This window comes from Piliocolobus tephrosceles, chromosome 1, assembly GCF_002776525.5.
Source record: "Piliocolobus tephrosceles isolate RC106 chromosome 1, ASM277652v3, whole genome shotgun sequence".
Classification (NCBI taxonomy): domain Eukaryota; kingdom Metazoa; phylum Chordata; class Mammalia; order Primates; family Cercopithecidae; genus Piliocolobus; species Piliocolobus tephrosceles.
The window spans coordinates 33501349-33527232 of NC_045434.1; the positions used below are offsets into that span (position 1 = coordinate 33501349).

A 25884-nucleotide genomic window follows, 5' to 3' on the forward strand; every position below is an offset into this window, starting at 1 on the left:
GAAAAGCAGGAAAAGTTTTTGCATCATTCATTATCATAACTCCAGAGCCTGGTCCAATGACTAGATATAGAAGGTGTTAAATAAATAAATGAACAGCCCATTCCAGGAAGCAATCAATCAAGTTCTGAAGGCAAAGTTTACATATCTGGAGTAGTTGGGAATAGTCCAGAATATGATAAAATTAACTACTAAATTGTATGGTAGAGACAATATGTTACTATTGTCAGGCTCATAATTATATGAAAGGAGCTTTCATCAGCACTAGAATTTTCCCATCAACCAAAATACTATCCAGGTTAGGATGCAAAACTCTTCAAAAACTTTCTAGAGGAAAAAATGAGGGCCTCATTTGAACACTGCTTTAAGCAACCTAGACAGAGATTTCCCGAGATAGTAAGACTAGGACAATGTTGCCTAGAGTAGTACAAAGCTATTAAATAAAAAAGTCAGCTTATTACCTTTAATAGTGATTTTTGGTATGTTTCCAATTCCTTTCAGTGCCTGAGGGCTTTAGATAGTTCAATTCTTCAATTCTGCACACAAACTATTTCTGCACACAAGCCTAGTGATCAATGGCCTAATCAAAGAAAAGCCTTGGTCCAAAGTGAAAACCACTCAGGATAGTCCTCCTGCCTGACACTCCTCTGTGGAGTTGACATCAGGGCATAACCCTGGAGACCACCGTGCCATGGCTCCAGTGTCGAAGTTTCTCTATTAGACAGGATGAAAAGAGACAGTAAGAGAACCCACTGCCTGCAGGTCTTCAAGAAAAATATACAGACTTGCTATACAAAATGTGGTCTTGGAACTAACAGCTTTGGCATCATCTGGGAGCTTGTCAGAAAAGCAGAATTTCAGGACCCACCCAGACTTACTGAATTAGAATCTCCATTTTAACAAGATCTTAGGTGATACATATGCGTATTACATTTTAAGAAGCACTGTTGGATAAGAGACAAAAACTATTCCAACAACTGTGTCGTCATTATGGATCATGGCCAAAATAAATCCCACAACACTCAAAAATACAAAAAACGAAGAGTTAATGGCAGTGGATCACCATGAAATCTACCTAGGGTTGATTTCTGGTCCGTGGTGGGTTTACCTTTGACCAGTTTCCTGGCTTCAATTGTTTCTTATTCTACCTCATTTTGTTCACAAACTTTTCTACTTTGATCTGTTTTTGTGCAATTGGCAGGCTAAAAGGCAAGAAGCGATTCCCAGTCCATCTCAGTAGGTAAAGGCATTCTTTTTTTTCGTTTGTTTTTTGAGAAGGAGTCTCCGTCACCCAGGTTGGAGTACAGTGGCGCAATCTCCGCTCATTGTAAGCTCCGCCTCCGGGGTTGATGCCATTCTCCTGCCTCAGCCTCACGAGTAGCTGGGACTACAGGCGCCTGGCACCATGCCCAGCTAATTTTTTTGTATTTTTTAGTAAAGACGGGGTTTCACCATGTTAACCAGGATGGTCTCGATCTTCAGACCTCGTGATCTGCCCGCCTCACCCTCCCAGAATGCTGGGATTACAGGTGTTAGCCACTGTGCCCGGCCAAGGCATTCTTTTTAATCCTGACTCTATTACTTACTATTTCTGTAACTACATGCACATTATTTAAGCTCTCATTATTATTATTTCCCAATCTATAAAATGGGGAGGGTAAGACTTAAACGATATGTATGTTTGAAGATTAAATGAAAAAGGCGATATAACATGCTTAGCAAAGTGCCTGCTCAAAGTAAGTGCTCAAAAAGAAAAAAACAAAGGTAGCTATTTGGTAATATTATTCTTAGTAACTTTCTCCCTCAACCTACATATCTAGTTTACTCGGGACTCATTGCGTCAGAGCCGAGGGACTTGGAGACTCAAATGAAATCCTCACATATATGTTTAGGAAAGCTTTAGAGTGTCTTCAGGAGGCTCTGTCTATGACACCAGTGGGCTTCGCTGTGGCAGCACCTTCATCAGGCCTGTCTGTCTGTGAATGTCGTTGAACAGCTGCCTTCTCTAAATCCCCTCTCTGCTCACTACAGGGCTTTGCATGTAGCAGGCCCTCAGCAAACATTTGTTGAATGAATGAATGAATTAATCATTTAGAGAAAATAACCATATGCCATAATTGCTTTTGTACTTGAGTGCTAACTTTGTTGTTGTATATGTATATAGGAAGATCCTTTGGAGCTAGTTTGCAACTTTGGGGTTGTAAAACGTAAAACCTTTTAGAAGTTTGTTATGACTCCTCATTGGATTTCTATAAATTTGCGTCATTTTTATGACATATGTTACAATGAAGCAAGTTAGCCTAAGAACTACGTCAGCCTCAAATACACAAGGACAGGTCTAGGCTGACCAGCATTCACAGAGCAGGATTAGAAGGCATTGCTGATTCGGCTGTTGTTTTTGGTTCAGCCAAAGCAGAGGTCTGTTTACTATCTTGGGAGAGGAACCAATTTAGTCTTCCTGGGCTTTATCCACATATAAACGTGGAAGACATGGCATCTTGTCTGCTGGAAATACAATGCCATGTAGCTGGTTTACTCCTTTCTTCGACTCTGATTTACCGCTGCTTACAGCCTGAGCGTCACATTAGAGAATGAACTAAGCTTGTGCTCAGGGGGAGAGCCAGTCATTCTTCTCAGCTTTCCTGATGGGAAGGAAGAAACTGGCCAGAAAGAAAAGATGGATTATGTAGAAAAAATGTGGATTATGAACGAGAAGGTGCAGTGGAATGGAAGAGCTTGCTTATTACAATTTGTCCACCCAGATAACCCCACTGATATGCACCAAAAGCAATAGCAAGAAAAGGTGATAGCAAAAGTCAGATCTAAAGCAACAATGAAAGTGATATTGGAAAAGGAAGGGAAGAAAGACCCAAGGAAATCCACTCCTGAATGAAGTATAAAGAAAAGAAAAAGAAAAAAAAATGTACTGTGTTTAGTGCATCAGGTGAGGTACAATTAAACCCCTGAAAGTTCTAATTTAAAATAGGTTTCCTTTTTTCTTGGTTATTTCTCTGGGATATACAGATCTGTATCTCTTTACTGGTTTCTCATGAAGTAAGAAAATATAAAGGATTCACTCCTTTAACAAAATGTGGATGTTAATTACATGCCAGGCACCCTGTCAGGGATGAAGACTCAAAGATTAATAAGACGTGGTCATATCGTTTTGTAATTCCTCCTAGACTTCAGTCCAAAGCTCAGCTTTCTGCAGATAAAAAAGTATGTTTTCCTTTGTTATCAGTTACCTCACTGATACAGTTAACTCAGGATAACATAAAGTTTCAGAATATACTTTTCAATCTTTTAAAAGAGTTTTATTATAACAGTGGCAGATGCTTGTGGGAAAAGCAATTTGGAAGTTTTTAGTCCAAAAAACAAAAGTCCCTCATCCATATCTCTAATCTTGGAGCAAACAGATAATTTATTTTGAGATTATATGGTCATGTTTCTCTATAAATATGCATGTTTGTATGTATGTGTATATTATATAAATATACACACAAACTCATATACATATATAACATACATTATATATAAATATATATTTTTTTAGAAAAAGGATAACATAATTAAATATATATGTATTTATAATTTTACGGAAAGACCAGACCCTAGTATATCTATTCTTCTAAAGCTTGCTTTGTTCACTTCCATTGGCTAGGAATAGACTATTTTTTGGGTGGATAGACAATAAACTGGTAGCAGTGGTTGCCTGATTGCCTCTAGGGAGTGGAACTCGATTACTGGGAAATAAGAGTGGGAAGAAGATTTACTTTTCATTTTATTCTATTTTCTGCATTTTGATTACTTTAAATAAATAAACTTTTGAAATTAAAAAAAAGAGAAATATGGTAAATACTGTCAAGTCTATTATTATGGAAGACAGTCGTGCAGGGAAATGACAATCCAGGGAAATGTGGAGAGTGCTGCCAAAGAATCCATATGAAGAGCTGTGAGAGCATAAAATAGGCAGCAGAGAACCCTGTCTGAGTGTCAGGGGAGGTTTGGTGGGAGTGATGTTGGAGCTAGCTCTTGAAGAGTGGGAAGGAGGAGATGGTAGAATGGAGGGCAAGTTAGATAGATTGAGAATCACATGCCCCAAGTCTTGGAAGTGTGAAAAACCTTGATGCCCTCTTTCAAACTAGGGAAATCCTAGTCCTGGACCCACGATGGGGCCTGACATTTGGCAGGGTATTATTTAATTATTTAAGGTCTAGCAATTTATAGAACTTTAGGAGGTGAAAGAAAAATGCAAGCAAGAAACATAAACCATAGCCAGGAAGACTAATGTGTTGATCCTGAGGGCCTGGAAAGAGAGATAGATGCCCCCAGGAATTAGGCAACAGAACAGACACAGAGGGACAAGAGAGTTTCAAGTGGAGGACAAGAGAAGCATTCAAGAGAGAAAATTTCTGAGTAAGACAGAGTAGTGGTGGAGACGTCAGAGAGCAAATCTGTGACCTTGGATTAAAGCAGGAAGGAAGTCTCTAGGGACCTAAACTGTGCAGAGGCAAATGAAACGGTTTAGGATTGACAGAAGATAACCTTATGTCATCAGAGTAGAAGGTACTCGGGGTAGGTAGCAGTCAGTGATGCAATGGCTGGAGAGGTGAGAGGGGGTGGTAGGCTGAAAAATGGTTCCCACAGTCCTAATCTCTAGAACCTGTGAATGGCAAAGGAGAGTTTACAAATGTCATTGAATTAAAGATCTTGAAATGGGGAGATTATCTTGGATTATCTGGGTGGGCCCAGTGCAATCAAAAGGGTATTTATAAAAGGGATGCAGGAGGAGTCAAAGTCATAGAGAAGGCTATGTGGCTCAGAGACTGGAGTGATGCACTTTAAAGATGGGGAAGAGACCACACGCTAAGGAATGCAGGTGGCCTCTAGAAGCTGGAAAGGACAAGGCAAGGGATTCTTTCCTAGAGCTTCCAGAAAGAACGAGCCCTGGTGGTGCCTTGAATTTAGTCCAGCGAAACTGAGTTTGGACTTCTGGCCCCCAGAACTCTAAGAAACATAAATACGTGCTTTTTTAAGCCACCAAGTTTGTGGTAATTTGTTACAGCAGCCACAGAAAACTAATACAGGGAGTGCAGTCAGTTGTTCGTGCTGAGAAGGCAGAAAGGAGTTACTAACGGGTTTCAAGCTGAGGAGTGATGTCATTAAATAGCATTTTAAAATAACAAGCCAGGCACATGGGCTCACATCAGCAATCCCAGCACTTTGGGTGGCCGAGGCAGGCGGATCACGAAGTCAGGAGATCAAGACCATCTGGCTAACACGGTGAAGCTCCATCTCTACTAAAAATACAAAAATTTAACCAGGCATGGTGGCAGGTGCCTGTAGTCCCAGCTACTCAGGAGGCTGAGGCAGGAGAATGGCATCAACCAGGGAGGCGGAGCTTGCAGCGAGCTGAGATTGCACCATTGCACTCCAGCGTGGGCAACAGAGCAAGGCTCTGTCTTAAAAAAAAAAAGAAAGAAAAAAAAAAAAAAAGGATAACAGACGGTGAATTGTAGAATGTAGAATGGAGTGGAGTGGCAGGAAACTGAAGAGGAAGAGACACATGACAGGGTGATTGCAACAGTTTTTGAGAACCTTGAAGAAACGGAGAACGGGAGACCCTGTTGAAGACATACGTAGGTGGTGAAAAGGACTTTGTAATGGTTTAATGTGGAGAGTAAAGAGGAGGATCAAGAAGGAATCCTCACTCCACACTGTGACCCATCAATGGAGTTCACAAATCTACCACAGTGTAGTACTTATGGGGAAGAGAAAGCATCCATCATTGAGGTGCCTGAAGAATTTCCAGGTAGAAATGCTAAACACTCAAGAGCAAAGGAGGTTTCAAGCCTCAGAAAAAAGGAGAGAATTAGGAGCGCCAGTGGAGGTGGCTGCAAAGGGACAGTGCCCAACAATAGGAGGGAGAGACTCACTAAGGACAAAACCCCGTGAAATGACCAAGATGCACATGGTTTCTTTAGAGGAGTATGCGCACACAAAAAAAAGAGAAATAAAAGACAAAGATTTATGAAGAGAATCTGGACAGAATTACATCTGGGGCATCAAGGAAAAGAGGATTTTCAAGAAAGCTGCCCTGGTCAAGAGGGACACAGTCTTATGCTGAGATACATGGGATGGTCACAGGATTGACATCAGGGAATCTCCAATTAAGAAGCCATAGGGTAGAATTCCTTCTCCCAGTGTTGTTTTTGTAGAGCAAAATAGCTGAAAGTGATCATTTGAAGAGTGAACTGGAAGTGAGGAAGTAGAGAAAAGAGGTATAAACTACCCTTGTAAGAAATGAGGGGCTAATACATTGAAAAGGAACAGTGGTAAAGAGGGGTGCGTGTTTATAAAAGGATTATTTTTTAGGAAGATACAAGGTTGCAGAAGAGAGAGTTCAGTGACTGAAGAGGTTGTAAAGATTAAAAAGGAGGAAGGTAATGAAGGAGTGAGGTCTAGAGGAAGCAGGGAGGGATGGGTGCCAGCACCCAGGTGGAGAAGTTAGTCTGGGGAGGAAGAACCTCCCAATATTTTCTGTGGTGTGTGGGCAAAGAACGATGGGAGAAGATATGAGTAAGGTTAGACATGGGGACGGGAGGTTGAAAATTTCATTTCTGAAATGTTTTACTTGCTCTGTAAAAACAAATTAAGACAGAAGCCAGGTGCAGTGGCTCATGCCTATAATCACAGCACTTTGGGAGGCTGAGGTGGGTGGATCACCTGAGGTCGGGAGTTCGAGACCAGCCTGATCAACATGGAGAAACCCCGACTCTACTAAAAATACAAAAATTAGCTGGGCGTGGTGATGTATGCCTGTAATCCCAGCTACTCGGGAGGCTGAGGCAGGAGAATCACTTGAACCCAGGAGGCAGAGGTTGTGGGTGAGCCGAGATCGCACCATTGCACTCCAGCCTGAGCAACAAGAGTGAAACTCTGTCTTGAAAAAAAAAAAAAAAAAAAAAAAAAAAAAAATTAAGACAGGCTTCATCAGACTTATCTTGAGCAAGATGATCCTCAACGTTGGTATGGCAAACCACACAGTGTTAGCATGACAAATAAGTGCCTGTTGAATGGGAGGCTGCCTTCTGAAGATCTGGCCCAAAACACCCATCTCTGAATTTTCCTCAGTCAGGCATAACTAAAGCAAGTTACATATCTGCAATAAAACCCATATGGAAGTCACCACCTCAGGGGGGCTTTTACACCATTACTACCACCATCATCACTGTCGGTGACAACAAAGCAACAGCAACAGCAAACACCTTGAGTGCTTACCATGTGCTTGGCTCTGTGGTTCTGTGGCTCCGAGAATTTAAAGTTGCATAAGGCAAAAAACCTACTCATAAGAATTCTATGACTTTGTAGAGAGAAGGGGAGACTTTTACCCAAATACCTAACCTGAGAACACATCCCATGTAACGGAAGATTCATAAGGATTCCTAAACTGTCGGGGCTGGAGAACTAGAGAGGGCATTACAGATGAGGTCCTGATAAATGATTGACTAAAGCAATATCACCCGATGACTCGAGACTTCCATCCTTAAGTCCTGTGCTTTTTCCATTTCACTTCACCCTGGTAAACTTCCTTTCCTATTCAATCCATACGTAATTTTAGGTATCTGGTCATAAGTACAGAAATAAGAAACAGAGAAACTCATTTTACTAGGAGGGTTTTCAAGTCAGAGCAGGCAATAACATGTAATCAAAGGACTCAAGCCCAAAAATAGTGTCCCTTGCATGTCGCGGAAGGTACAGCCCTTGCAGAACACTTGTCACTCCTAGGGTAAAGTTCCGTTCAGTATCAGCCCTCTCAGAGAGCAGGACAGAAGAATGTCTCCCTTTGTCTTATGCACATATCATTCTTTATCAGTGACATTCCCTCGTGCAGCATTTGGAATAAAAGGAAATGGATGCCAAAGGAGGAGAATATATTTAAAGAACCAGACTAAAGAAGAAAACACATAAATCCTACAACTTAGAGGTAAGTTTTAGGAATGAAGATGTTAGATAGAGATTGACGTAGACCTACTAAAATGTTTGAATGTCTTTTAAGATTAGTAGCAAGCAAGGAGCTTAATATAGACCGTATTTCATTGAACCAAAGTCAACACTTAGACTGTGGCAAAACTAGCTCCTGAGTGGCAAGAGAGGGTTGCAATCAAGAAGAATAGGGCATAATGCCAAGGCTGTGGACAGAATTCCCTCTTGGATTCAGTATTTAACCTTAAGGACATTGCATTGCTTGGGAGAGAGGCAAGGTCTAGAACCAGGAGCTCTTGGTAGGATCGGGCTCTTATCTCCCAGAAATCTGAGACCCTGGCAATCCTTGAACCACTGGCAAACAGAAATAGAAGAGGATTCAGCCCTCTGGTTCAGTCCTCAGGCTCTGGCATGAAAACATAAGAAAGCTTTGCCAGCTGGAACTGGTAGTATCTACATTTGCTTATATTACATTGCTCTCTTGGCAAATTGGAATCAGAACAATGTTAAGATCCTGAAGTTTGAAGAGATAGCAGAAGCCTGTGGTTGTGTTTCTGAGTTTACAGGAACCAAGGCTTGAGGGGAATGAATGACTGCAGCCACTGTAGCCCAGACAGAAATCTCTTGTTTCTTCTGGAAGAAAGTGCCCAGCCAGAGGAGAGACCATCATAGCTCTGCTACCTCTTGAGCAAGGGAAAACAGGAATTTGTGTGGAGCTCAGAGAACCAAGAGCACCTCAGTCACAGAGACATACTTGCCCCTGTGGTGGCCCTGCTGACAGTAGAGGTCCCTTGTCTCAGAGGAGCCCTGCCTTTGGCCACTGAGTCTTAAGATGACCCATTTCTTGAGTTTTTATTGGGCTAATTCATCACTTGCCCTTTAGCAAGTTCCATACCCACAACTTGGCCTCATCAGAATGCCATGTGGATAAACCCAAGAGAAATTCCATGAATGGCAATTCTAAAGCAGTCTTGGTTGATCAGATACAAATATACTGGCCACTATGTCTGCTATATCAGAGAGTGAATCAAGAAGGTATAAAAAAATTCCAATTTCTTATACTTACTTGAACTGAATACTAACTTGCTGTCAAGACAGTAGACAAAGATTTGTTTGTGAGGCTCTTATTCAGAGCTATATAAACGCTTGGCCAATAGAGATTCCCTCATAACACAAATCAGTCGGAAAAATGAGCCTACGCAGAGGGCAGGATGAAGCAAGAAGGGGTTTACTATGTATGTAGCTGCTATAAAGGGATTCCAGGCAGAGTTGGGTGTGACTCCTGGAGACTGAATCATGCTCTCTGCTTCTTCTCTCTTACTTACAAGCAGTAAGTACAAGCAGTAAATAAATAAGTACAAGCAGTCTGATACTTTGTCCTACCTAGGGTAGCAAAATGGATGGTGGCTGGCAAGAATCTTTCGAGGACTCTCTCTGTGATAACTAACATAGTAAGCCTACAGTTTTGACCCCATTCTGCATCTAAAATTCCCTAAACACTTTGATTTTGAGATTTGGTTTTTGCAACCAAACCTTGGAAATGTTAAAGATGGGCACAGAGCATTGTGGGAAAATCTGAGTAAGACCCGTTATTACAGACTCCTTAAAATCAGTCTTACAGATTGTATGCAGGCAGCCAGTACTGACATGAGGTATGGAATTTGCCAACAAGCATGCCACTCACCTTTACTGATGTCTTCATACTCCAGCCAGAGTCGCCGCTGCACCTGCTTGTTTGGGTACCAGATAGAACAGGACTCCTCAAAGCCGTAGATAGCTTCCTGGATGTAATGGTTGCCGAACTGGTCCAACAATGCCACAAAATCTGCACGAGATGTAGCCCCATCCAGCGAGTGGAGAGCATTGCTGAGGGCTATGGAGAGGCATCACCCAAGGGTAAGAATAAGGGCTCACGTTTTGTGTATACAGATTCCCAGGCAATTCAGTCCCAAACATGGAAGTGCCTATGTGGCTCAAAGTGATGTGGGAGAGCTAGCTAGAAGTGTCTGGTGAGTGTTTCCATTTAGCTAAATCAGACATTTCAGTTCCTAAGTGAGTATCTTTTAAGCCAGTTGGTTGTACTAACTTTGTGCCAAGTTAAGCAAAACGTTGCCAAACCTCTACTCCTGCCCCCTTTAAATCAATGTTTTTTTTTTTTTTTTTTAATCACAGGTCTTGACATTAAATCAATTTAGTGAGTTCAAATAATAGCATTTGAAAAAAGCAGAAACAATTAGCATAGTCTAAAATAGAAACACAAATACCAGTCGAGAACATTTCACATCATGAAGATAAAGTATCGCTTCATGAAACTTCTGTTGTGTGCATGTGGGAGTATGTGTACGCACAAGGTCTCGATACAAAATGTGTTCTAACTGTGGGTAGTGATCAAAAAAGGCAATTGCAAAATACTGCCTTCAGACGTAGACATGGGCAATGAGAAGACAATGACAGAAGAAAGGAAGGAAAAGTCACTAATACACTCCTATTTTATTGCAGAAATTCTAAAATAAAAGGACTGGGAAATGACAAATGGAAAAGAAAACTTGTTAGCCTCCTCTCCCCCAACCCTGCAGACAAATCTTGGATTTGCTGTCTCTCTTTAAGAGAATTACTGTATATCTGTCTGAAAGATGGCCTATGGTAAATTTTCCAAATCCAATACCTTTTGGATCTGGCTAGCTTTTAATGATCTCCTCTTCTACATACCTGTCTCCTATGAAGGCAAAGTCAAGTCTAGTTCAGCTTGAGACTTCAAGTGCTGAGAGCCACATCACAGTGACACCATTGTGTGACTTTGAATGGCACGTGGCAACAGCGATATTTGATTGTTAACTCCTGACATGCATAGCATCTGTGCTGGGTGTACACTGACTATGGAAATGGAGTAAAATCTCTAATGTATTTTTTCCTAGAATGAAAAGTAGCTTAGTTCTTTCTAGATGTGCTGCACCAGAAGAGTTTCTGTCAGTAAGGTCCTCATCCCAATCACTTCTTGCCAAGAACTCTTTTGTGTTAAAAGAGAAAAAGTTCTGAGTCCCCTGTGTCCTATGAAAATGTGTTATATTCTTAATGCATCATCTTTATGCACAAAACTTTACCCTTTGTGAGTTTCTGTCTCACTTAACTTCATAACTTCTCTATTTGTCCTCTACCATTTATCTTCCTCCCATTGGCCTTAAGGCTCTACCTCCCTACTGCTGACTCTAAAACCCTAAGTAAGTTTAGAACTCACTACTCCTTAACTTACTAACTATACAGAGTGAGCTAATATCTATTTCTCTCTCTCTCTCTTTCTCTCTCTCTCAATCCCTCAGTCTCTTCATTTCACTCACTTGCTATTTAGGAGTGTTAGGCTGGTTTCTGGTTTTCCTTCCCTGCTCTTTCTTGCTCTCTTTTTTTAGTTCATTGTATGGAGTCTCTAAATTACGTTCTTTGCATTTGGAATGCTTAATTCTGTCAATTTGTGAAAAGTCTGCTTTTATGTATCCTCTCCACAAACTGGATGAGCCCAGGAAAAATTATACCTTCATTGGCTCCAGTCTTGCCCTTTCCTTCTCTTCTGTAGTCCAAGATAACATGTGCAATGTAATCTCTACTTAGAAAAGAATCCGATTCTAGCCATCTGCTCTTTGGGATAAATGTGAGTAAATAGCTCTCACACCTCATGTAGTAGCTACATTTTAGGCTGCATCTTCAACAATGGGACCAAAGGCTTCTCCCCTTGGAAAGGACTTCTAAGTTCCAGAGAAGGTGGGCAGGATAGGCCGCAGCAGTGCTCACCCTGAGAGATGGCCACTTGGTTGAGTTTGATGTGGTACATCACAGACCGGACCTTCCAGTGCTGCAGCACAGGGTACCCAGACACTTCACTGAAGTTCACCATCCCTAAGGACAGAAAAGATGTAAGCTCAGTTCTGAGACTGATTCATAAGTCCCAAATCAAAAAACATGACCCACCTCTATGAGGAGAAGTGTTGTAATTGTGAGAAAATGATTAAATGTTCTTTGATGAAGAGAATTTCTGGAACCACAGTAACAACAGCTATCATTTATTAAACCCGTACTCCATGCCAGGCATTTTGCTAAGCACTTTGCATACATATATTAAGCCATTTGATCCTTGTGGGAGAGTTGTTATTATTTGAATTTTTTAAATGAGAAAATTGAGGCTCTAAGGCTGGCTATGTTACTGCAGTAGGTGGTTTCAGAATGTCAGTCACTTTCATACGCAATAACTTCTTGTTCTCAAAACCTGACTAGCCTCTCTCTGGCTAACTGGCAAAGAGACTTTTTGGTGCCCAGTCATTTTGTCTGTAAAGTGAGAGGCTTAACTGAGATGACCTCTTGCTTCCTTTTCAATTCTGATTCCTACCAGCTGTATGACTTGGGGCCATGCAACTCATTTGTTTGCATTTTGATATCTGAAAAGTGGGGATAATAGTATTCATCCAATCTACTTTACAGGCAGGTTGTGAGAACAATACAATTATGGGCATAAAAGTACTTTGAAAAAAGATAAGATCCCTAAGACACCAGGTAAGCCAGGATGGGGCTCCAGATGAGTCTGAGGCCAGGCGGCAGTTCTTACCCATTCTGCTATGATATCCCCACAGCAAATTTATATTAAACCCTAGGCTTACTGTAATACACCCGATTTTTACTCTTTTTAATGGTTGCAGTAATTGACTCAGCTCACATACCTGATAACATTGATTTTTCTGTCTCATTTAACTGATTTGTGTTCAGTATTTAAGTTTTAATTACTCTCAGGCTGATAATGCTTATTTCTTCTTTACCAGAAGGAACAGTATCAGGGTGACTAAGTCATTAAGTGGCAGGAACAGCCAAATATTGAGTGCCATCTCTGTGGCAGGAACAGCCAAATATTGAGTGCCATCTCTGTGGCAGACACTATGATAGCCGTGTGTTGTCTCATTTCTACTAATGGAAAAACCGAGGCTCTGAGAAGTTAAGTTAGTTGTCCAAAGTCACTCTCGATAAACACAACCTTACAGCCTCTTAGTGATGTTATTAATGGGCTGTTCTTCCTTGAGTACCTTGAAGGAAGAGTGTCACCCTGTTTGAATTCTAGCTATTACTATAAATATAAATGCTACCGAAACAAAATAATTAGGTCATAGGAAAAAAAGTTGCCTTGCTAGGTTTAGAAAACCAATTTTAGCTTTATTTCTATGCTTAATCTTTGCTATATATGTAAGTTATAGGAATATATACACACTTGCATATGTGTGTACATATTTATGTATATACAAATATAAGAGCAATATATAGTACAGGTATATATATTATGCATAGAATGTGTGGTGTGTGTGCATATCTACAAATATAATGGCAATAATACATATGTAGTGAATTATCCTGCCATTTTGACCCATGTTTCTTTCAGGCTAAATCAACTAATTTAATACTTAAACTGGATGAAGAGTCGGTAGGATTAATTAGCTGCTTGTCAACCCTGATCAAATTAGGTGAGTAACTGCCAAATTTTCATTTTTGTGTGAATCATATGGGAATAATTTTTGGTAAGGCAAAAAGAAAACAGGTCAGGAAAGGTGCTTAGTGAATCAATTGCTTAAATTTTCTTAGGCAATCAAAGGTAAGCTACCTGAAACTAAGAGAAGGTTTTTAGTATTCTTTTCTTTCAAATATTCTTTTAGGGCGTTAATCTTTGTGACTACCAACAGTCATACTACTACATACTTTGGCTTTTAACTTCCACGTTAACTTCAAAAGCATACAAATGGAATTCTAACTTTACAAGTTTAAGACTTCAGTCACATGCTTTAAAGGTACATTTTATGAGAGCATAAGATGTGCATGATATGTAGAACTATTTAATATAACAAGTATTGTCTAATTAGGTCAGCTCAACAGCTTTGCTTTTAGTTTGAAAGTTTATTTATAAAAAAAAACAAGTCCACTAAATAAAAATTTTTCAAATTATTAGGCAAAGCCACCTTTAACTGAATTATTTCGTAGGGGGAAAAGAAACAGGAAAGAAATCACAAAGTCTGAGCTCTAAAGTTGGCTGTGATGCTGCAGTAGGTCGTTTCAAAATGACAGTCACTTTCATATCCATAATTTCTTGTTCTCACAACCTAACTATCCTCTCTGGCCACCTGGCCCAGGGATCTTTCTGTTCCCAGTTGTTTCATCTGTAAGGTGAGAGTTTTAGGTGAGATGATCTCTTGCTTTCTTTTCAGTTTGGATTCCTACCAGTTGTATGACTTTGGGGAGGCCACTCATTTACTTGTGTTTTCATGCATGAAAAGTGTAAATAATAGTATTCATCCTATCTATCTTACAGGCAGGTTGTGAGAACAAAATAAAATTATGGGCATAAAAGTTCTTTGAGAAAGCTGGGCGCAGTGGCTCATGCCCATAATCCCAGCACTTCGGGAGGCCAAAGTGGGCAGATCACTTGAGGTCAGGAGTTTGGGACCAGGCTGGCCAACATGGTGAAATCCCATCTCTACTTAAAAAAAAAAAAGAAAAAAAAAAATAGCTGGGTATGGTAGTGCGTGCCAACCGCTTGAACCCAAGGGTCGCAGGTTGTAGTGGGCCAAGCTCATGCTATTGCACTCCAGTCTGGGTGACAGAGTGGAACTCTGTCTCAAAAAAAAAAAGTTCTTTGAGAAAAGAGAAAGTATCATACACATACATGGCCTCCATAATATTATCATGATCACCCTCCTTACCTGTCTCTCATCATACCTAACTGCGTAAACTTGGCATTTCTTAATTAGTGCTTTTGTTAAAACTTCCTGGGTTTTTTAGTCCAGAACAACAGAGAGAAGATAAAATAAAGAAACAAGCACAGATGTTGGGTGGGGAAGAGGGGTAGGGTGCTCCATATCCACCCAGAATGAGCCAAACAACTGAACTCCATTACTTAGCTGATCAACATTTCTCCTGGATGCATTTATGCCACACCATAGTCAGGGAACAGTTACATAACTGTTCATGCTTAGAAGTGTTTTTCCATGCCTACTTACAGATAATAATTCCGTTAGTTAAAACGAAAGGGGTATGTTAAAATACATATTTTCTAGGTGAGCCATATGACATACTTTCTCAAGGTGCCCTTGATAGGCAGTCAGTGTCATGCGCGTATGTGTGAAGAGACCACCAAACAGGCTTTGTGTGAGCAATACAGCTTTTTAATTACCTGGGTGCAGGCGGGCTGAGTCCGAAAAGAGAGTCAGCGAAGGGAGATAAGGGTGGGGCCGTTTTATAGGATTTGGGTAGGTAAAGGAAAATTACAGTCAAAGGGGAGTTGTTCTCTGGCGGGCAGGAGTGGGAGTCACAAGGTTCTCAGTGGGGGAGCTTTTTGAGCTGGGATGAGCCAGGCACAAGATAATGTCATCGCTTAAGGCAAGAACCGGCCATTTTTACTTCTTTTGTGGTGGAATGTCATCAGTTAAGGCGGGGCAGGGCATTGTCACTTCTTTTGTGATTCTTCATTTACTTCAGGCCATCTGGGCATATACGTGCAAGTCACAGGGGATGTAATGGCTTGGCTTGGGCTCAGAGGTCTGACAGGTTCCATTTTTTAAAAAATTTTATTATTTTGGGACACATTTCTGCTGAATGACTATTTTTCAAGCAATATCTCTGACTATGTTTTCTCAAGAAAAAACACTAATTTTTCCTACCTATGCTTGAAAAAAGAAGGACTGAAAAGACTTTACAGGCAATATTCAAAGCAAGAAAAAGAAAGAATAAGGAAGAAAGGAAGAAAGGCAGGAAGACAGGAAGGGAGGGAGGGAGGGAGGGAGGGAAGACACTAGCTTTTTCTTGTTATTTTATCTGAAATGTCAGGGATATATGTATATTGCCCCAAAGTTCTAAAGCCAAGAGTCCATCCCCTTTGGATGAATTTTAAAAAATTCTAAAGAGCCCAGAGGTCCAAACCTTCACGTAGATTTAATGACTGTGGCACCCAACAGGCCTATGAATGCAGCCAGCAGCCTCCTCTACCTCCTCTGGACTTCCTTCCCTTTCTCAGTTGAAAGACTGAATACACAAATGGACAACAGCCAGATTATATATAAAAATAGAACTCTGATTCACAATCCGCAGCAACCAGCTCAGAAAACCAACCCATTATCTAGAGTAACCAGCCTAGGAAGTCAGTCTACTATCTGTAAGTCAGACTTACAGGAAATTAGACCACTATCCATAACAAACAGCCCAAGAAGTCAAAAAATAACCGCTATAACAATTGACACCAAACAACCCAGACGTGATGAATAGCTGAAAACTTCCCTATTTTTTTCCCAGTTCCACTTAAGTCCAACCAGAGAAAGTACAATATGCACCCCTAACCAATCACATAGGATGCTCACTTCTAGTTAAGCCACCTACAACTTTCTCAACCAACAGCTCTAATATGGGCATACTTGAAGACTTTCCTTTTTTCTCTCTAAAGCTTTTCCACTCCTTTGCCTGCTTTTGAGTCTCTGCCAAAATACAAGTGATGACAGCTATAGCAAGCCTCCAAATAAATAGCCTTTGCCTGTTCTTATTTGCTTGGTCTTTGTTTATTTCCATACAACATGTAACACCAAGAAGTCCTGTTATTTTGATGAAGAGGGAAGCCAGCAGCAAGATAAGACATGTAGTTCAGTATTTTCCAGTGTGTTCTTCAAACTGATAATTCTACAAGATAGAAATAGGTGTTATGTGTGAAAATGATTCTCTAGTTAAATGGACTTGGGAATTGCTGGTGTAAAGTGAAAAGGATTTCTTTACTGCAGGGCTTCTAGGAAACTTCTCTAATGTTGAGGTGTTGTGTATTGCTGAGAGGAGGATACTCTTTCCAAACATATTTGAAGGCAGAACCCATTTATGAATGGAGCCATGACTTTTCATAAGAAAAACAACAAATAAAAAAACACGCTTGGAAATGCTGATATAGAAGATTCTTAAGATCACTTTAGCTCTAAAATTCTCTAAACTAAATTTATGGGAATTATGACTTATAATAGTAGATAGAGTGAAATGATATAAGATTCCCTGTATAAGTCTAGGAAAGACACAATTAAAATGTTCCCAGAACTAGAGTTAACATGGGGAAGATTTGGCCAAATATCTCTTTAATAGATTCTTCCAATTATTCTGGGCTTTAAAACAAACCCATTCCCTGCTTACATCAAAGGAAATATGTGATCTTGGTTTAACTGGTACCACTTCTTAACAAAAACAGGTTAAAAACAAACACAAGGTAGAAAAGTAGCCAGGTCAAGACTCCCATACATTTAGCTCAGAGGATTTTAGAGTTAAAGTGATCTGAAGCTTAAATTTGACTGCCTCGGGACCATCAAAATAAAAGTGTCCCATCTGGGCATCCTTCTATTCCTTTTATCTTCAATGGGCCAAATTAGGAGAGGACCAATGGCATGTGGAGGAAGAAGTTTCTATCGTGAATGAGGACCAGGTTTAGATCTTTCCTTGTTCCCACAGATGGGGAGTCAACCACATGTTTTTCTGATGTTCCTCAGCTCTATCCACCCTCTCCTCCCTAAAAGCTTCAGGTAACATCCAGGACTTTTTCTGGCTATCTCATAACTGAAGTAAAATCTCCTCCCTCCACCATAAGTTATATTGTGAGAGAGGTGTCTTGCAGATCTTTAAACAGAGCCATGTATATTATTACCAGTGTGTCACCTATGGTATGTATGTACCACCTCACACGTCTTCAAGGCATTTTACACACACATGCGGAATGTGTCTGCCCAAACAGTTTGGCAACAAGGAAACTAGATTCCCTAATGCCAGAGATGCAGGCTTTAGAGATATGTCCAGAAGTTGCAATTTAATTTCTTCAGATGTGTGTATGTGTGCATGTGCATGTATGCATGTAGTATTTCATAGGGTTACTGATTTTGAAGGATTTATTCTTGGTCCAGAATATATTTGTTTTTTCTCTTGCTCTTTCTTTTCCATAGGGTAGGTATTACTTCATAGTTTTCATACTATTTTCTTTCTTCCTTTAAATATTTATTTATTCAACACACATAGATCTCACTATGGGTAAGGAACTGTTCTAAAAACTTTACAAATATGAATTTATTTATTCCTCATTCTAATAGAATGCCCATTTTTACAGGTAAAAGAAATTGAGGCACAGAGAAGTTAAGTAATGTGTCCAGATCATGCAGCCAGTGATGAGCTAAGCCTTGCTGACAGGCTCCAGAGCCGAGGCTGTTAAACACTATGCTATATTATATCAGACAGACCTACATTGCATCCCATTCAGGTCTAAACTCATGTTTTTAACATAGCTTGATGCCTGGAAGAGACCTACCCTTAGCTGAACTCATTCTTTAGAAAAGGAAGAAAAAAGGAGAGAAAGGTGTGAAAGGAAAATATCTTGGGCCCCCCAAATCACTAAGCTAAAGGGAAAAGTCAACCCAGGAACTGCTTAGGGCAAACCTGCCTCTCATTGTATTCAAAGTCACTCCTCTGCTCACTGAGATAAATGCATATCTGATTTGCTTCCTTTGGAGAGGCTAAGAGAGGCTAACCAGAAACTCAAAAGAATGCAACCATTTGTTTCTCACCTATCTGTGACCTGGAAGCCCCCTCACCTCTTAGAGTCTTCCTGCCTTTGCTTCCAGTTGTCCCACCTTTCCAGACCAAACCAATGTACTTCGTATATACATTGATTGATGACTCATGTCTCCCGAAAATGCATAAAACCAAGCTGTGCCCCAACCACCTTGGGCACATTGTTGTCAGGACGTCCTGAGGCTGCGTCACAGGTGCACGTCCTCAGCCTTGGCAAAATAAACTTTCTAAATTAGCTGAGACCTGTCTCAGACTTTCTGGGTCTACAAAGGTATAGAATAAGGAAGACAGAATGAATAGGGAGAAGAGTAACAGAGAAACATACAAAGCAATCAGTGGAATTGAGCTCATGTCTAGTTTTCTAGCAAGTGTTGCCAAATCTCAGTCAGCTGCCTCTCATTAGTCCATGGGACACCTTGAAAGTCTCTTCCTTGGCCCAGGAGGTGCCAGCTGGGGGTCTTCAGAGGCACAGGCAAGCATATCCAGAGATTCCTGCCTCTTCTAATTAATCTGTGTGTTTGTTCCATCATGAGTCTGAAGGAAGAATACTGCTGGGCTCAAAACAGTACTGAGGGGCAGGTATTATTATCCCCACCTTATGATGGTGGACCATGAGACCACATGAGACTCTTTTGTCTAATGGCACACAGCTAGAAAGTAGCAGAGATGCAAACCCAGGGTCATGTGACAACAAAACTGTCATTTTCTATTTCCTCATGATGGCCGGTAAATACTTGCCAGGAAACCCAACAGTAGCAATGATGGATATTGAGGTGAGAGTAGCAATCTAGCTTCTCTCTCTGCCTCTGTGACCTGGTCACTTCCTCTAATCCCCCAAGAACTCCAAGCAACTATTATCTTATTTGTTTTCAATGCATCTCTGTGAAACTAACAAGAAAATACACTATTAGGACCACTTTGCAGGAGATTCTATGATAATATCAACAATTTTATTGAAAAATAATCCTACCAGCATTCAGTTTTATGGCTGAGCTTTTATTGTGTATCAAGGAAATCACTGGCTTAGAAACCAAAGTAAGCGAGGTCAAATCTTAATTTTATGAAACTGCAGGAAGCTACCTGTTTGTGCCAGTTGAATAAGGTTGAGAAGGCACACTCACCAGTCAGGAAGTCAGGGTCAGGGGTGGGCTCCGAGATCTCCTCTAGGCATTGATTCTCCAGGGGGACAGTGGCCACCACAAGACCATCTGGCAGTTGCTGGTCTAAACCACGAGCAAAGTTGTTTTGCCTAGAAACAGGGTAGGCCTTCATTTCTGAGTGTTCAGGTGAACCTGACTCCTTCCTGAGCATTTTTGTTTTTTTTTTTGTTTTTGTTTTTGTTTGAGACGGAGTTTTGCTCTTGTGGCCCAGGCTGGAGTGCAATGGCATGATCTTGGCTCACTGCAACCGCCACCTCCCAGGTTCAAGCAATTCTCCTGCCTCAGCCTCCCAAGTAGCTGTGATTATAGGCATGTGCCACCATGCCCTGCTAATTTCAACCCACAATGTAAAATTATTATTTTTGGGGGACATTGTCTCACTCTGTCACCCAAGTTGGAGTGCAGTGGCACAATCATAGCTCACTACAGCCTTGACCTCCTGGGCACAGATAATTCTCCCACCTCAGCCTCCTAGGCAACTGAAACTACAGGCATGTGCCACCACACCTGGCTAATATTTTGCACTTTTTGTAGAGATGGGGTTTCACCATGTTGCCCAGACTGGTCTCAAACTCCTGAGCTCAAGCGAACCACCCACCACCTTGGCCTCCCAAAGTGCTGAGATTATAGGCATGAGCCACCATAAATGGCCTCCCAATGTAAAATTCTTTCTGAACCAAGAAGTTCCCCTCACCCTGAACCCCATTGTAAATACATGTCAGGAGTAAGACGTAATGGGTATGGTTGGTGGGGTAAGGGCTGGCAGATATGGGAAATAAACCAGTTGAAAAGATCTACCAAAAGGGTAAAGAATATGCTTTCCTCTTTCCCAACTCAGTCCCTACTTCCTGACCCCCTCTCGACAAGATCTAGACAGAGTCAGTCTCATTTCTAGACTACAGTGAAGACTTCAGCCACCACTACATTAGTGATGACACCTCACTTCTTGCCTTTGGCAAACCAATTCCCAGGCTAAAAGGGGAAATATTAGTAATGTCTCCTGTCTACAACAGAAAAAGCAGCTGATTCCAAAAACTGTCTTGAAAATTTACTATCAGTTGCTCATAAGAGTCTAGGCCCAGGTTTCTGTCAACTGCTGGTCCATATCATAATACTGACATCCTCCTCCTCTTCCTCTTCTTCCTCATCATCATCTCCTGGAAAATATTTCCCTGTAGGTTCTAAGAAGATGTATTTAAAGAGTCCAAGGCAGAACAGGGACAGGCATTGAATGGAGAATCACCTAGAAGTATTCTAAATCAATGATTTGAAACATTTTATTCTCAGGATTCCTTTACACTCTTAAAAATAATTGAAGGCCCCAAGTAGCTTTATTATATTTATATAAAAAGGCCCAATTATGTCTATCAATATTTACAATATTGGAAATTAAAATAGAAATTTTAAAAATTTATTAATTCATGTAAAAACAACAACAATGAATTCATTCAATATTAACATATTTTATAAAACATGAGAGAAGTAATATTTTATATTTTTTGCAAATTTAAAAAATATCTAACAATTGAAGATAGCTGGATTCTCACATCTGAATTTAACTTACTATAATATCTTGTTTGGATTGAAGTATGGGAAGAAAATTCAGCCTTTCTGTAGTTGGAAAAGGCAGGACCTTCGATATACCTTGAGAGGGGACCCTTAGATATCCTTAGATGACACTGTGAAGACTGCTGTTCTAGACTGACTCACACACTGATGCTTCCGTTCATAGGGAAATGGAGCTTGAGCATTTTCGTGTGGGCTTCCATGCAAAATCTTCCAGTCCCTGCCTGGGCAAAGTAAAATCTCATTTAACACTTTACTATTAACCCAAGCTAAGCATGGTTCTTGGATTCCGGAAGAAGGAATGTATTCTTGGAGAAGACCAAGAGCAAGAATGTAGTCAGTCAATCCCTTTAGGCATATCATATTTACCCTGCTTCAAGATATAAAGCTTTATGCTAGTGCAAAACTCTTTAGAGAAAGTCCACCAACAACCTTGAATAATCACTTCTATGCATATGAGGTTTACCTGAATGTTCCTTTCAGCACCTGTCCAGCAGCTACTTCCTTGGAATGGTTGTTGTAACCAAAGAACATCTCCCCAAAGAGCGTCTGGTTCATGGGAAGCTCCCTGCTTTCCCCACAGTCACTTCCCTCTGGACAGGTCTCCGTGATGAGTTGGCAAGAGCGTCCATCCACACCAAGCTTGTAGTCCTCGATGCACCTAGCACAGAGGAGAGCTCAGTATACGAAGTTATTACATCAGTGACGCATGAAGGCAAGTCAACCCCTGCATTGGGAGGAAATGCCTTTGAGAGCATGTTGGATCACCAAAGATTAGATTTCCAAATTAGATTCCAATTTGATTTTGACTCATTGTTTTTTTAAGCCTGTAAACTGAGGCTTCTTTCGTCATGTGATCAGACTAAATCTCTCTCCTTTGCTGTGCAGACAAGTGCTGTCAGAACTTTAGACTGCCCTCTCCTCTAATAACTGTACAGTTTCCCAAATAGGTCAGGGTAAGAATCAGTGAAGATAAGCTTGCAAATGAGTTAACACATTTAAATCCAAGATATTCTAGAGCTTTTCTTAAGAACCATCTACATGGTCAGACCCTGCACTTGTTTGGAGGCTAATTAGGCAGCAAAAAGAAAGACACTGTTCTTAAGAAATTAATAACTTTCTAATCTGGTCCTGTGACAAGTCAACTAAGAAATTAGAAAGATTTATCATCTCCTGGCGGTGTTCTGTTTGAATGTATCCAAACACAATATCAACCCATAAAAACTCCTCCTCCATTAAGAGTAGCCTTCCTGAACTAAATAGACCCTAGGGCACACAGTGTGAATGCCATGTGCACCATTAACCAACAACTGCCTCCTTGGCATCCTCCTCATTAGGATGGAAAAGCAACATCAATGTTAGTAAATATGGGTCAGCAACTGATAAGTCATTAATTGGACCTTATTTGCAGTTATAGTGAGAAGAATATACATTTGTTAGCTAAAGTAAGAACTTCTTTCATAAGGATGTCATTAAAAAAGAATATTGATTTAATTTGGGTCTCTCATTAGCCATACACCAAATTTAGAATTTAAAGATGCTCATGATATTAAAGCACATCATTTATTACTATCCACAGCCATTGTAACAATAAAATAAAGAACTCTGTCTTATGTAGAGGAACAAGGAATAATACAGTGAGAAGCAATATTGTAATAGCAGTGACTTTGTCCTTTACAGGGAAACCTTGGGTCAGCTGATTAACCTCTCTGAGCTTCAGTTTCCAAAACTGTAGAAAGAGGAAAAAAGTAGCTGCTTCACTGGGTTGTCGAGAAGATTGAGAGACTGCACGTAATGAGCTTATGTGGTGCCTAACATATAGCTAGTGATCATTAAATGTTGTTATCAGTAGCAGGAGAGGTGCAAATGAGGCCCATGTTCATGTAACTTTAACTGCTTTTTCCATTTCCCATTTATATATTTGTGGTAACAGGTGTGATGAGAGCTCTTTAATTATAAACGTATGTGATTTGGTCTTTATACAAGAATCTCAAATCAAGGACTTCTGTGGCAGGCTATGTATAGTACCTTGGATAGTGCTAAACACATGGGTGTCTGATTCTTATTGAAACAGGGAAGAAATCCAGTCCAGGTACTACTACATTAGTCCAGGAAATAGATGTGACTCAAAATTCCCAGAGGATTCCATGGCACCAGCTTAAATCTCGGACAAGATAGTGAAGTGGTTCCTTCCTTGAGCAATAACACAGTGTTTCTAGGAAGAATTTTGAAGCTGTCTGGTTCCCTCTCAGTCCATCTTGAACATCTGGACAGCTTCCCCTTTCATGCTGCCTCATCTTCCTCATTCTCCTGACCACGTGTCCCACTGTAAACTCCTTTGAGGAGAGAGATCGGGTCGGGTATCCTGTTCTTTTTCCTACACCTGACACCCAAGTGTCTCTGTGCAAAGTAGGTGCTCAAATATATGTTTATTAAATAAATACATTTATGTAACTTTGGCTGAATTAACCTCTATTAATTGAAATGGGTCAACCCTAATGATAACATTACAGAGAATATTAAGATACAGAGCAAGCTTCCATTTATAGTATGAGAGTTTACAAGAAACTGAATATGAAAATGGCTCAGTTACAAAGAAATAAAACGAAACACAATAAAATAACATTACATGATTATTCAGCAGGCACTGGCTTTGGGCAACAATCCAGCCTAGTTTTATGACTATAAACACTGATTTTCATTGCAAGCCTATCAGACTGTGAGATCCTTGAGGGCAAGAACTATGTGTTATTTATCTTTGCAGCTCAGTGGTCGGCACAGTACGGGGCATAAAGTAAGTTCTGTCCTTAGCAGGCCGGAAGAGAGAGGGGAGGGGAGGGATAGGGGGGAGAACAGAGAGTGGGGAAGGCTAGACAAGCTAACTATGGCTGTAGAATAGATGAATCTTTGTTTACTTTATAAATATAGCATAAAATGTCTTTAAATATAATTCCAGTCAGCAGTGTAAATTTAAATTTTTAGAGAACCACAGAACTTTTAAAAAATCAGGGAGGGCCTGAATCTAGTCCTAATCTTCTCACTCACCATCTTCCCAGCTTTGAGGGAGTCACTTAACCTCACTGTGCATTAGTTTTTCCATCTGTAAAATGGGGTTGCATTGCCTGCCCTGCTCCCTCAGAGAGTGATCCTGAGAAGAGATGAACTGAGATGGGTGGGAGAGCCGGTCTGCAGGAAAGGGCTCTTCACCCAGAGGAGTCACTGTGCCTTAGGAGGAGTGGCTGCACACAATGCTAGGACTTTGGGGCCAGAATTTAAATAAGTTTCCATTTGTCCAAAGACCAACCCCTTTTTTTGAGAATTGACTAGTTTTGCACACTCTTTCCCGAGAGTTTTAAACAAGGAAAATCTTTTGTCACAAAACAGCTAATTAACATAGCCTTTCAAAACACAACTTGGAAAATGCTGGTTTAATTGGAGAATGATTTAAGTAAACCATGTAGTTAACTTCCCCTTGCAAGTAAATACCCCAGACTCAGTTTCCTCATCTATAGGGGTTGGACTAGACTTAGGTCCCACCCAACTTTAAAATGTTACCCCTCGACTTTAAAAATGTTCCCCCTCCAGTCCTACAGGCTCTTTCCTCAGAGACTAAGAGATGGCCTAGGGTGACCTATTCACTCACATTTCCTGGATTCAGCATTGAAAGTCCTGCGTCCTGGGGCAAATGGACGCCGGGTGGCCCGCTGGCAGCTCAACTCACCCACAGAACATGAGGATGTTGTACAGGGTGGGGTCGTCCGGGAAGGGCGCCATCTGCTGGAGGCACAGCTGCTCACAGCCGCCGTTGAAGCCGTCCGAACAGTCCACCCCGATGTGGCGGTCATAGCAGCCGGAGCTGTCCTTCATGGGACTGAGTCCAGATGGGCACTGGCACAATCAGAAAGCATCCATATACGTGGGTGAATCGGGGAACTGAGTTCTCTGGGGACTGAGTGTAACCACTGACACCAGTTTGTAGCACTCAGCCTTGAAACTATTAACATTGGCAAGTAATCCACACATTTCCCACCGCGGCGGACTTCTTTTAAAAACAAGTGACCTTTTATGACACCTTGCTTCTTCTCTCTGGACAGGGATCACACACATTTGCATTCAAGACACTTCCTCCAAAAAGGCTGGAAGAGAGCATTGTAGCAAGACACAGCTGAGGTGTGCTGACTTCCCAAATGGGCCTCTGGCTAGCAGGAGAGTGGAAGTGATGGGCCAGAATTAAAATGCATTTGCAAAGATTCCACTGGGCTACAGGAAGGGAGTGCTGCTGTTTGGCCTTGGTATTAAGAGTTTTTTAAATGTCTAAAGCCCTTTGTCAACATTGGGACCAAACAGCAGTGTTGGGGGGAACGGACCGAGCCAGGGCTTCCAGCCTGAAGGAGGAAGTGAACTTTCCCTGTAAGCTTGGAGGGGGATTGCTCTCATAGTGGGAGTAGCTGTATCATCACCTCCCTGTGTCAGGGACGCTCTCTGGAAGACACACAGACAAGGGTACCTACTATGTGGTCACCCACAGGTGCTGCACTTGGGTTTGGCTGGATGCTTTTAATGCAAAATATTTAGCTTT

At 41.0% G+C, this 25884-nt stretch overlaps 1 protein-coding gene across 3 annotated transcripts in view; it reads right to left on the reverse strand.

Moving 5' to 3' along the window:
• ASTN1 (astrotactin 1) overlaps positions 1 to 25884 on the reverse strand; it is a 320502-nt gene that overhangs the window by 67062 nt on the left and 227556 nt on the right. For all 3 annotated transcript variants that reach the window (XM_023231254.1, XM_023231253.2, XM_026447749.1), the window contains exons 12-16: positions 25027 to 25193; positions 21772 to 21966; positions 19701 to 19828; positions 11767 to 11871; positions 9668 to 9856 (exon numbers count right to left, since the gene is read on the reverse strand). In XM_023231254.1, coding sequence (XP_023087022.1) covers positions 9668 to 9856; positions 11767 to 11871; positions 19701 to 19828; positions 21772 to 21966; positions 25027 to 25193 — 784 coding nt within the window. The remainder of the gene's footprint in view (positions 1 to 9667; positions 9857 to 11766; positions 11872 to 19700; positions 19829 to 21771; positions 21967 to 25026; positions 25194 to 25884) is intronic.